Consider the following 13,124-nt stretch of genomic DNA (forward strand, 5'->3'; position numbering starts at 1 on the left):
AATTGAAGCATTCAAATGTAAGATTTTCAAGAAAAATCAGTCACTCTCTTGCCCCATAATAGCCGAATTTCATACTACCTTAAGGGCGATTCTAGTTGGTCAATCTTAAGGCGGATCCGGACGTGCTGTGGACTATCTACGGAGGGACGACACTTGGAGTCCTAAAGACTTGTTCTTGTTCGGTTCGGGCGCAGCTAGGGAGGGCACGCTATAAAGTGTATGCATCTGAATTATGCTAAATGATTATGTGTAAATAATATGTTTCCTGGCTTTATGGTTTTTCCGCATAATTTATGTTTATTCATATGTATCATAACCTAACACATTCACCCCTTCCTTCAACCAAAAAAGTTTACATGCACCCCCAAATCGCGCATGCGTGCTGTAATTGTAAGCGCATGTTTGGTATAGCAAAATTGAAGCTGAGAAACGGAATCAAGTAACCCTATATGTTTACATGTGTTTGGTAAGATTAAAATGTATCCCACTTCGTTATCTAACGACTAACGGTAATGGAATCCTCCAAAATGTTACCCTGTCCTTCCCTGTGGTAACACCATCCCTTAGCCCCCTCTAACAAAAAAAAAAGGTTGAGCCTCCATTTATCAGACTCATTTCATCTTGACCTCTCTTCCCTGTCTTTTATTATTTTTTCCTTTTTCCAAAAACATTTGTTAATATTTACTAATCCGTATTTTTTATACTGTTACGAAGTAATATGATAAGAAAAATATAAGTGATTACATTCCTTCGTAAAACCAAACAACTTTTAACTGAACACTTATTGTTACGGAGTACCTTTCTTCTCTCTAGCTTAACTTATTCCATTCCGTTTTCTTTCATGTGATCATACCAAATACACCCTTAGAGTGACTCTCCAACAAGAACTATCTCTTGGCCAACATTGGGGCTCTTTAGTGGTTCTTGAGGGGCTCTTGAGTAGCTCTTTATGGAGAGCTACTTCAAGGTAGCTCTTGCCCAAGAGCCTTTCAAGAGTTGATTCTTGTTGAAAAGTGGGGAGTAACTTTGAAAATTGGATATTAACTTTGGTTAAAAACACAATTAATTGTGGACCACCAAATGGTAAAAATAATAATAGAGAGCTCATTTGAGGAACCAACCAATGTTGGGTGTTTTTAAGAATGAATTCTTGAGTGTGTCTTGTAGAGAGATAGTGGTAGAGAGAGAGGGGATAGTCCTCCAAGAGCTCTTTTGAAGAGCCAACCAATGTACATGCTCTAAGAGTGTAAGTTTTTCTTCGTACTACCTACGTTTTAAAAAGATATTTACATTTACTATTCGCAAAGGACTCCGGTGTAATGTTTGACCGTTAATATAGTCAATTTAGTATGGCAATTATAAAAAGTTGATATTTAAAAATACATTTGAGACGAATCTAACAAGATTCTCATTATAAATTTTTATAGATATAATAGTGAGAACTTATGGTCAAAGTTTTAATTATTGAACACATATTTTAAAGCGTAAAGAATGAAACGGAGGTATTATTAAAAAAAAAAAGTTTATCTTCGTATTAAAAAATGGAAATTTTGGTAATATTAATCCAACCTTTGGCCGATTTTCTTTTATTAATCCTACCTACGACATATTTTTTAATAATCCCACTTTTACCACCCAACGACTTTTATTGGGCCCAACACGTCATAAACCTATAGTAGGCGGTAATATGTCCCTACGTGGAAGTAATCTCTCTCGATATATTCAGTCATCATCATCAATTCATCACCATCTCGATGATTTTTTCACCGGTTATCGGTCACTTAAGCCCAATAAAAATCGTTGGGTAATAAAGGTGAAATTATTAAAAAATATGTAGTAGGTGGGATTAATAAAAGAAAACCGGATAAAGGTTGGATTAATATTACCAAATTTTCCTTAAAAAATAGAGTTATCTTTGTAAGTACTAAGTAGTAGTATTACAGAATCGAAACACACTGATCGCATTCCACTTAACAAATTTGTGTTATTTTTTCCCCAACCTTTCAGATATCTGCTGGCTAATTGTCAATTGATAGATGAGTGCAGTAGCACGGTTCGTCATACAGATACGGTAAGATTAGACATTCACAAGACATGAAAGCAAGACCAATGATGTCTTGGCCTAGTGGTTAAGACTGATGGCCTGTGTACAATAGGTCTCAGGTTCGAATTCCCCAATTTGTAATTTATACTCCCTCTGTCCCGGAATACTTGACTTGTTTTCCTTATCGGGCCGTACCTTAATACTTGACCTGTTTCTAAAAATGGAAATATTCTAACAATATTATACTACCTATTAAATTAAATAAGTCAATTCAAGTCCCTTAAACTCTATGCCGGTCAAACCGGGTCGAGTATTCCGGGACGGAGGGAGAGGGCTTAGTTCTTGGTTGTATTATATTGCATGGTATATACAGAAAAAGAATGATACTTCTGATCCCGTATACTCAGCTTGACGTAATACGTTACGTTCAGGCATTCGAGCTTATCATTGAGAAACCCGGACGGAAGAGGTGTGACCTTAAGGGCACGCTTGGATTGAGTGTAATGGATTATGGGGTAATAAAAGTCAAACCACCATAATAAAAGAACAATGAAGGTGAATTGAGGTGGTTGCAAGGAGGGTGGTGTGGTGGTATTGTGATGAGAAGTTGTGACAGTGGTGGTTTTGTGAGGAGAAGGGGGGAAGTAATTACCCCCCAAATGAGGGTAATAATCACCCTAGTGGGATGGTGGGTAACTATTCCTCCCATGATGAGGGTATTTGTTACCACTTCCCTTTTATTTTCTTCTTGCCAACACTATCTTATTCCCTTTGCCACCACTTCATCCTCTCATCATCACCTACAATTACCTTTGTTTGACTTTTATTACCCCTTTAATACATTACCCTCAATCCAAGCGTGCCCTAAGAGTTATGGGCAATTGAAATTTATATCATTAAGGAGTATATGATAGCAGGAGTTAAACACATGAAAGCAAGACATAATCATGCTCTAGAAGGATTCAAGGACCAACAAAAAGCTAAATTATACTTCGACATACTACATGGCTTATATTCTGCTTGTCATTTCATGGCTTATATTCAGAAGAAGCCGCTTCGGTTGCCAGGTAAACTTGGAATTATGTACACCCAAATTTAAACATTTGTACAGAGAGTGAGATGTAGTGTAATTATCAGATTACCAAAAAAGTTTCTATAAGAGGAAAAGAAGGTTCGAAACTACATAGTTTAATTTAAGGCTCAATAGCAAAACAAGTCATTTAAGAATACACCAATTACATCACTAGAGACTAATATAAAAACGAAAAACGAATTGAAGTGTTGCTAGGAGGTTGCTGCATGACTTCACATTCTTCTATTTAAACTTCTACTTCTCGGATGAGTTTGGACCTCTCTTCTTGCCGAATCCAACAACTGAAATCAAATACAAAATAATCAAAGCCAAAACAAGATAATCAAAACCAAAACAATGATCTTCTGACAAATCAATGAATTGCGATCATTTCCACTAATCATTACAGGTATGTGTCTGTAATTGACTTATCACTGCTTTACTTTCATGCCCATTTCCAAAACAAAATAAACCGTAAAGTAAATTTAAAATTTAGCTGCTTTTGATTATCTTCATAGGAATATTAAAAGGCAAAGAAGAAAACACAAATTGTTATAGGTTAAAGGGAACGAGTCAATAGAAATATATATTCTCCGATCAACCAACAAATGAAGCTTCTTTTTCATACAATTTTTCAATTGATCCAAAAAAATGAGAGATTTACAACCACTTATAATGAATAGAAACAATCAAAAATGCAATTGTATTAAACATAGTGTGATTTAGAAACAATCCAAAAATGCAATTGTATTAAAAATGTGCAGAACATTGTTTTTATTTTGACATGATTCCAATTATATTGAACACTTGACAAGTATAAGTCAAACAAAGAACAGATGCATCTTAGAAAATATAAATAGTGTGATTTATTAAAGGCTAAATGTAGTAATTTGTTCAAGGCCACTACCAAAATCAGTAGTTCGAAAGGCACGGAGAATCACCCAATATTTTAATTTTGTCAACCTTCAATGACAGATTGCATTATTCTAAAATCAATGACCTTGCACTGCAAATTGGCTATTTCGAACCACATGTAATGAATACAAATTAAGAGTAAACCGAAAAAAATAAAATGTAGTGATTTGTTCGAGGCCGTAATCAACACGAGTAGAGTTCGAAAGGCACGGAGAATCACCCTATATTTTATGTTGCCAACCTTCAATGCAAGGTTTCATCAATTATTACAATGACCTTGCTCTGCAAATTGGCTTTTTACAACCACGTGATCATACCTTTATCCCACACAAAATCCAAACTCCAAAGTTAGCTCTAGAAAGCATTATTTCCACGAAAACTGACAGAAACCGATCGGGATTGACTATGACTAATATCATAAATACAAACATCTGCTACCAAATTACACTAGTGACATCTTTCACATTACACTTCACAATTTGTAACCCGAGGCTAAATGTAAACAATAATGAAGAGAACATCAAAATGTAGTGATTTGTTCGAGGCCACAATCAACACAAGCAAAGTTCGAAAGGCACGGAGAATCACCCTACGTTTCCTATAGCCAACCTTCAATACAAGTTTACATCTTTCCAAATTTAATGAACATGCTCTGCAAATTGGCATTCAACTGCTACTGCTACTTAACAAATCCATCCCAAAATAGACTCATTCAGACATTAACTTCAGCAAAAACAAATTAGACACCTTTGGCATTTCCCAACCAACAAGTTTCTATTCCATAATTACAGATCACATGTTTATATCTGTAATTCGTAAATGTAACTCTTCATTTCCCTACCCAAATCAGCTAAGCACTTCATTTCAAGTTTCTTCAATTTTCCTCAAAACCCAATCAAAGAAAAAGAAAAAGCCCTTCGGAGCAACCTTTGGTTGAAATTTTGCATTTTATCCCCAACTTAATCATTGTTCGTTGAAATTGTTAACAAAATTTTACTTTTTGTGGGTTTGAATGTTCTATTTTCTGAATTGAATTGATTTGAATATATGAATGCATGCTGGATGATTATCGCCCTCATCTTCAGCAAATAAATCATTAATCCCAAACAACATACTAAGTAAAAATATTTTAAAAACGAAGAGAGAGAAAGGTTACCGGCGGTAACGAAACGGCGATTATACTGCAGACGCTTGTGAGCGCGTCCACGGGGCTTCTTCTTCTTATCTTGTGATGCAACCTTTGGGGTTTGACCTCTCACCTTACCGGCACGCGCCAAAGATCCGTGAACCTTTCCTGTAAAATTGTAACTGATACGATCAAATTATCCGCCATTAAAGATCAAAATAAGCGAAATTTTCGATAAATAAAATGGAAAATTTGAAGTAATTTTTGAAGAATGGAGAAGAAAGTTTGGTAGATTTACCCATAGCTGTTGTTGATATTAAGCTGCTACCGTTGGATCGTTAGCTTTTTCTCTCTCCTGCGCCGGCTATCGTTTTTAGGGTTTGAACTTTGAACTTTGATGTAAGGTTTTAAAGGGAAAATGTTTGTAGGGTTTGATATTCTAAGGCTGTTTCAGGCCCATATTCACATTGTACTTGTACAAGCCCATCATGTCCATCTTTTTTTAATACAGAAAACCCAATCGCTAACTGCTGTACCCGGGTACAGCCAGCTCTGGCTGTACCCCAAAAATGACGCGCTCATATTGTTTGTTCATTCTTGTCGATTGTTTGTTCTTTTTTATTGTAATGTTTGTTCATTCTTGTTGTACTGTTTGTTCATTCTTGTTGTACGGTTTGTTCTTTCATGTTGTTTTTTAAATTCATCATCAAATTTTCATAATTGTTGTTTTTTTGTTCTTTCTTCTGGAATTTTATGTTATTTTTTATATTGTTTGTTCTTTCTTGTTTATTTGTTTGTTTATAATAATCATATGGTTAATGTTCATAATTAAACTCTTCATTAATCTTTTATTCTTTCTTTTTGTATGGTTTGTTCTTTCTTGTTGTACTGTTTGTTTTTTCTTGTTGTTTTTTAAATTCATTCATCAAACTTATTGTTGTATTGTTTGTTCTTTCATGCTGGCTTTAAAATTCATCATAAAATTGTTCATAATTGTTGTATTGTTTGTTCTTTTTTCTGGAATTTTATGTTCTTTTTTATATTGTTTGTTCTTTTTTCTGGAATTTTATGTTCTTTCTTGTTTATTTGTTTGTTCATGATAATTATCTGTTTTATTGTTTGTTCTTTCTTGTTGTATTGTTTGTTCTTTCATGTTGGCTTTAAAATTCATCATAAATTTGTTCATAATTGTTGTATTATTTGTTCTTTTTTCTGGAATTTTATGTTCTTTTTTATATTGTTTGTTCTTTTTTGTTGAATCATTTGTTCTTTCTTGTTTATTTGTTTGTTCACAATAAATATATGGTTAATGTTCATAATGAAATTGTTCACTTCATTTGTCTTTTATGTTTTTACAAGCGCCTATATTGTTTATTTCCAAATAAATAAATAAATGTTCATTTCCAAAATAGTAAATGTTCATTCCAAATAAATAAATAAATGTTCATTTCCAAAATAGTAAATGTTCATTCCAAATAAATAAATAAATGTTCATTTCCGAAATAGTAAATGTTCATTTTTGTAGTTTATTTCCAAATAAATAAATAAATGTTCATTTCCAAAATAGTAAATGTTCATTCCAAATAAATAAATAAATGTTCATTTCCGAAATAGCAAATGTTCATTTTTGTACCAGTATTTGTTCTTTCTTGTTGTATTGTTTGTTCTTTCATGTTGGCTTTAAAATTCATCATAAAATTGTTCATAATTGTTGTATTGGTTGTTCTTTTTTTTTCCTGGAATTTTATGTTCTTTTTTATATTGTTTATTCTTTTTTGTTGAATTATTTGTTCTTTCTTGTTTATTTGTTTGTTCACAATAAATATATGGTTAATGTTCATAATGAAATTGTTCACTTCATTGGTCTTTTATGTTTTTACAAGCGCCTATATTATTTATTTCAAAATAAATAAATAAATGTTCATTTCCAAAATAGTAAATGTTCATTCCAAATAAATAAATAAATGTTCATTTCCGAAATAGTAAATGTTCTTTTTTGTAGTTTATTTCCAAATAAATAAATAAATGTTCATTTCCAAAATAGTAAATGTTCATTCTAAATAAATAAATAAATGTTCATTTCCGAAATAGTAAATGTTCATTTTTGTACCAGTATATTAATGTTCATTTTTAAACAACACAAAACGATATCATTTTGGATGGGGGTACAACCAGCTTTGGCTGTACCCGGGTATAGCCAAAAATTTGCGCAGAAAACCCGGTATGGTTTAATTGACCCGGCCCGTTTTCAACCCGACACGATCAGATAAAAACCTAACCAAGGCCACGTTCTCATCTCCTTATCCTTACTAGTTATAAAAATTACCGGCCAAAACATTATACGAATCACGAGCCTTAATTACTTGATGGAAATACTTGCAAACATGGGAATAATAGACGATAAGAAACATAGCTACTTACATATTAGAGGTTCCATCGAACTTCCTAATATGTAATACTTGAAAACATTGATATAATAGATTATAACATAGCTATTTACATAATGTAGTAGGTTAATCAAATTTCTTAATACATAGGTGATCCTAAAGGTGCAAATCGTGCAATGGGTATTTCCTAGGCACATGAAAATGAAAATCACAAGTCTTCCATGTTCCTCTAAAAAAAACCATCACACAAGGTAATTTAAATACTAAGCAATGCAACATAAACAAGAGGGTTGCTCGCAAAAGGCGTAGATATACACAATTTCGGTACTAATAATACTATAATAGCTTTCATGCATATAAAAGGGAAACATTGCTGAAACTGACTTCTCGACCACAACCTTCGAACCCTCCTCAGCGTTATCTCCGGCGCCACCTCCTTGTACCACTGATGGACCAATATTAGTCATGTTATCAAGTGTGGTTTTTCCATTTTCTAAGAGTATCTTGCATTCTTTTTGTTCCCCTTGCTTAAGATTAAACAGAGCTATCTGCATCTTTGTGTAGAGGACAGGTTCCTCTATACGATTCTCCTTTGTACATTAAGCTTATCCATCACCCCTTTAAGATAACCAACATTTGTTTCTTTCTCCACATGCTGTTGGGATACTATGACGGAAAAATGAGCAAGCTTAAGAAGATTTATGTGTCTCAAAACCGGTGATAGAATTGCAATATAACTGTGTCAGGGCATCACCATCCTGCATTGAAGAAGCTTTACCAGTTACCATCAAGAATGAGTACAACCAGAAAACAAACAACCTAGATAGCTTTTTTAAAAGATGAACAAATATGAACTTTAAATTGAAGAGTGGATAGAGAGAGATTCTACGGAAATCACTATATTGTTGTCCTATTCAGTATCCAACTTCAAGCATATATAATTCTTCATCTACTTTTGTTGGGAATTTTTCTAATCAGATTTTTAGATAGAAAATATCTTTAACCATGTAATTAATGAAGACGGATGCACATAAATTTTTTCTTTATCTCCAAACTTCCAAAAGTTTTATGCACCTAAAAATGCACTGTTTGGTAATCTATGGCAGCGCATTTGAATGCTTTACCCAAGGAGTATCCCGAAAATTGCCAATCATGATTACATACTGTAAATGAGTAGGGAAATAGAACAAGGTAAGGGTAACAATGACCTCATGAAACCATCAGGATTTGAAAGAAACATCAAACTTGATGAACCCCCAGGTTTTGAAAGGAATCTGGATGAAAGGTGTATTGCTTCTACCTTCTGGATTGGTGGGGGCAGTGGGTGTGGATGTGTGGAAGTTAGTTCTCAATGTGTATGGACGGAAAAAGGGAAGTGTGAGGTTAGCTGGGAGTTCAATACACTGGATGTAGCTCGGATTAGTGCTAGTAAGGAAATATGTTGCAGTAGTAGGGAGCAACTGGGACTGAAAGCTGTTGAAATAATTTGTCTGAAGCTCGATCAACAACAAAATTGGATTCACCTATCTACCATAGACCTGATCAAGACAAGCCCGGCCCGTCGGCCCGGCCCGAAAATTTAATTTTTTTTGGCGGGTTTGGAAACACAAAAATACACTTTTTAGTTATAAATTTGGCCCGGCCCAAAAATGGCCCGAAAAGCCCGGTATTTTAGGCCCGAAATAGCGGGTTTGGGCACAAATTTTTGGCCCGGATCTTGGCCCGACCCGGCCCGACATACCGGGCTGATTTTTTATGCACCGGCCCGACCCGCCATTTGATCAGGTCTAATCTATCACAAACAGTGTCAGGAACATCAACGAGATAGTGGTGGGGAATCAAAAGGCCATGCCTGATGGGAGGAACACCCTCTCAAAGACTATGGAATTGATGAAGGGTTTTCATTGTATTTCTTATTTGCCAATCTTAGTTAAAAGTAGGAAATAAGGGAGTTCTAACCTCCTTTTCACCTGTTAAAAAAAAAACAGAAAAACATCTCACCTTTAAGATTTAATATACTCTAGTATCAAAATTTAGTGGTAAAACACAGTCATACATACACATATATACCTGTTACCAAAATTTTGGTACTAATTATCTTTCACCCATACTTATTGTTCACGTATATACTTTGTCTGAAAAAAGGTTAAAGGGTTAGGATTTAGCAGATCTAACTTACATCTAATCTCCTCTCTTAACCAAGTCAAGTGGATGCATTATATGTCCCTCCAGCTCCCATGAAGCTGAACTGCCAAAAAAAACCTAATTCAAACTTACTACAACGACATGCACAGAAAGATATATTTACCAACTTCCAAAAAAAGCAAGTAATCAATCTCTGTTACAGTCCCATAATTGATTTCAACTTGTTTTCTGTTTCATCATTGCAACAACACGAACAAGTAAGAGAGAAAAGGTGGCCATGTCATAGAAAAGAAAGGTAAGTTTTGACTGGTCATGTCTCCTGAAAATCATGGAAAATATTTCTACCCCACATACCCAAGAAAAGCCCCCGCACATGTCTGATAATTGTCTAACATCCACGTATTTCTTGTTTTCTTGAACCATTGCATGATGTTAATTTAGTAAATTACCTGCCCATCTCACATCACAATCTCTAGGTTTGCATTTTCTACGGGAGCTGCTGCAAAGAGCAGATCAAAGTTGCAGCTTAGACATGCTAATACTTCATCTACCTGAATTTTTTCATGGGTGTCCATCAAAACTTTTATCTCCCCCCATAAAATGTAATTTTTTTTCTTATTGGTGATAACTAAGAAAAATGCCCATACTATGTTCCATCAGAATATAGATACATGGAATATTTTATCCCTGCTACAACCTAAACAACAATGTTAATGTCAAATCCTCCTGATTTTCCAAATCCAAATCATAAGCAATTAGTGTAAACGAACAGTGTCAACTAAGGCCTAAATTCATCAAGCTGACAAGTGTGCCTAATCTAATTGTATACTCCATAAACGACTATCAAAGCTTAAATATATTGTGATCAAGCATTGAAATTGATTTACATTCATGGATTAGTTTAGAACAAAAGTAGTAGAGTTGTTTAAAGAAACAAGAGGAGGATTAAGAAAGGGCGTGGAGAGAGAGAGGAGACGGTGAGCAGAGAAGGGTGAGAGGCAAATCCATAAATGCAGGTGATGTCGTCGGTAGGGCTTGAAAAGGTTAGTTTAGTATAGTTTCACACTGATGTTTATTATCAATTTCTTAATAGTAAAATTTTATGTTCAATTTTTGTACTGTTCTATATCCGCCCTAAAATAAGAGTCTTTTCACGTTGAAAAACTAATTAGAGATGTTAGTTATTGTATTATACTTGAAAGTTTAAACTGCCAGGTAACAATGCATTCATACTTAATTAATTAAACTCACAGTCACAAAGCCAGGAGTGTAAACCTCATGCCTGTGCCATTTGATCACATGATACCGAAAATAAAAAATGGCAATTCTAGAATCGGTAAACACATGTGAAACTTATGGAAAAGAGAATGAATCCCATTCCCCACTATTAAGCACCCTTTTAAAAGACATAAGCTTATCGTCAATCATTATGTTTCTTTCATAAACAACAACAAATACTTTTTCAGGTTATTGTATATTCATATCACACATTTCCTACCAGACGGGTTAATGTATTATTGAACTCCCTCCGAATAAATCAACCTTATAATCAAAATAATACAAAATAATCAGCAATAATTCAAGAAGGGAAAAAAAGGAATAAATAGAGAGGTGAGAGAATACATACCTGGGAAGCATTTTCCTGAAAATTGCCATTAAAAAGTTGTCCTGAGATCATTTGAAATTAATCATAAAGATAGTCAAATTGAAATCGAGTAAATCACTGATCAGAAGAACTCAAAATAACAAGAAATAATCAATCGCAAATGACAAGAACCCAAGAGTTATTTAACATTATTAGAATTGAACAAGAATTAATCGCAAAGAAGATGAACCCATAAAATAAAATAAAACTACAATTTCTTAATGTTTTGTTGTTGTTGGTGACGCTATTGACCTTGTTATTCTTGAAATCCAGAAATTGAGGGTTTGCTAATAGTTGAGATTGTTTATTGGATTTCAATCGGCCAAGGAGAAAAAGTAGATAGAGGAGAGGAAAGGAGTGAGAGAGACAAGATAAATGGGGAGCAGCTACAAGGAGAAAAATTACCTTAGTCGATGATGATGGAATTGGTGGAAGAGGAGTATTGTAGAACGATGCTTTGGTATAGAAGAGGAGCGATGAAGAAAATCTAGAGGACATAAGTGAAAAATCGAGAAAGAAAGAAGAAGATGTGAAAGGGTAGTGTTGGCATTTCACTGTTCTTAAGAGAAAACCATATTTTTCAAGGAAAGATTTAAGGGTACGATAGTAAATTAACTATTCTTAAGGAAATTTATGGGGTTCTCTTTCTTTTTAAAGGGTTAGGATTATTACTTGATCTAATACCTCAAAATTTTAAAACTTGATATATTATGCTTAATATTTTTTATTAGCTTAAAATCGTTTTAAATCTTAACTCCAAACGTTAGTTTAATAAACGATATTTAACGATTATTTTATTTAACCCAGAAATTTTAAATATTTTAATTGTAAAATAATCTCCAGGTTTTAAAATTCAAATTAGTGATGTATTTATGAGTTAAATTATAATTATTTTAGAATTTTCTTTTAAGCTTAATTAGAGAATAAAATTCTGATTTTTTTTTCCTAACAATTCACAATTACCAAGATACCCTTATTCACCTAAATAAGCCAAAGTCAGTTCTTCTTCTTCTTCTTCTTCTTCTTCTTCTTCTTCTTCATGTATCCTTTGTCCATGGAAGTCAAAATTCCTTTACAGATGTCTCAAACATTCTTCAATTGATCGAATCCACGTATCTTTGCATAGCTTCCCTTAGTCATCAGAATTACAACCTTCTCTTCACATTCGTCTTCCTAAACAATCTCAATTGAGATCACGCCTTACGTCAATAAACACCAATTCACCCTATGAATATCCCTCCAAATTAGACAGGAAATGAGAAGAAAAAAAAAAATCAAACTCAAACTATCAATTTCAATTTCCTACTCACCATTAAAAAAACCCCGAGTAGCTCACCTCCTTTGTTTCTGTTTTGAACCACCACCACCAGTGACTTCTTCCCCTGAAACCACTGCCACCACCATTGTCTACTGACAACCGCTTAACTCCACCACCTTGCTAGCTACAGTCGACCACCACCCCCACACACAATACCCCCTCGCCTTCTCCCCTCCCCCCCACGCTCTTCCCATCGCCTGCCCCTCTCCTCTGCCGCACAAACGGTGCCGTGCCACCACTCCTCTACAATCCTGACCACCTGTTGAGTCCACCGTCTCCCCTACCCTCGCCAGCGAACTGCTGAAGCCTCCTCCCAGAACCAACCACGTCACCTCACAAAATCCCATGCTTCCTCTCCTTCTCTTGCCCTCCCTGCTGTCTTGTTCTTCTCCGCGTCTAGTGAAGGAAATGTGTCCTTCATCCAAGGTGCATTAGTCTAATACCAAGGTTCAGATTAATTACGAACACTTAA

The 13,124-nt window shown here is 34.5% G+C and overlaps 1 protein-coding gene, 1 long non-coding RNA gene and 3 other non-coding genes across 5 annotated transcripts; all 5 read right to left on the reverse strand.

The window, feature by feature from the left end:
- Positions 1-3,166: 3,166 nt before the first annotated feature.
- On the reverse strand, positions 3,167-5,613 carry LOC110779687 (40S ribosomal protein S30). Its single transcript, XM_021984172.2, has 3 exons — positions 5,456-5,613; positions 5,188-5,325; positions 3,167-3,418 (listed from the first exon to the last, which is right to left on the reverse strand). The coding sequence occupies exons 1-3, from the start codon at positions 5,457-5,459 to the stop codon at positions 3,372-3,374; spliced, it is 189 nt and encodes a 62-aa protein (XP_021839864.1). The 5' UTR covers positions 5,460-5,613; the 3' UTR covers positions 3,167-3,371.
- Positions 3,996-4,123, reverse strand: LOC130466657 (small nucleolar RNA snoR86). The gene has a single exon (XR_008926828.1). It is a non-coding gene; the product is annotated as a small nucleolar RNA snoR86 (small nucleolar RNA).
- LOC130466654 (small nucleolar RNA snoR86) lies at positions 4,188-4,314 on the reverse strand. Its single transcript, XR_008926825.1, has one exon. It is a non-coding gene; the product is annotated as a small nucleolar RNA snoR86 (small nucleolar RNA).
- Positions 4,556-4,684, reverse strand: LOC130466655 (small nucleolar RNA snoR86). Its single transcript, XR_008926826.1, has one exon. It is a non-coding gene; the product is annotated as a small nucleolar RNA snoR86 (small nucleolar RNA).
- Positions 5,614-7,616: 2,003 nt separating the features above from the next.
- LOC110779688 (uncharacterized) lies at positions 7,617-11,875 on the reverse strand. The gene is made up of 3 exons (XR_008925663.1): positions 11,740-11,875; positions 11,317-11,357; positions 7,617-8,302 (listed from the first exon to the last, which is right to left on the reverse strand). It is a non-coding gene; the product is annotated as an uncharacterized lncRNA (long non-coding RNA).
- Positions 11,876-13,124: the final 1,249 nt, after the last annotated feature.

Source organism: Spinacia oleracea, chromosome 1, assembly GCF_020520425.1.
Source record: "Spinacia oleracea cultivar Varoflay chromosome 1, BTI_SOV_V1, whole genome shotgun sequence".
NCBI lineage: Eukaryota > Viridiplantae > Streptophyta > Magnoliopsida > Caryophyllales > Amaranthaceae > Spinacia > Spinacia oleracea.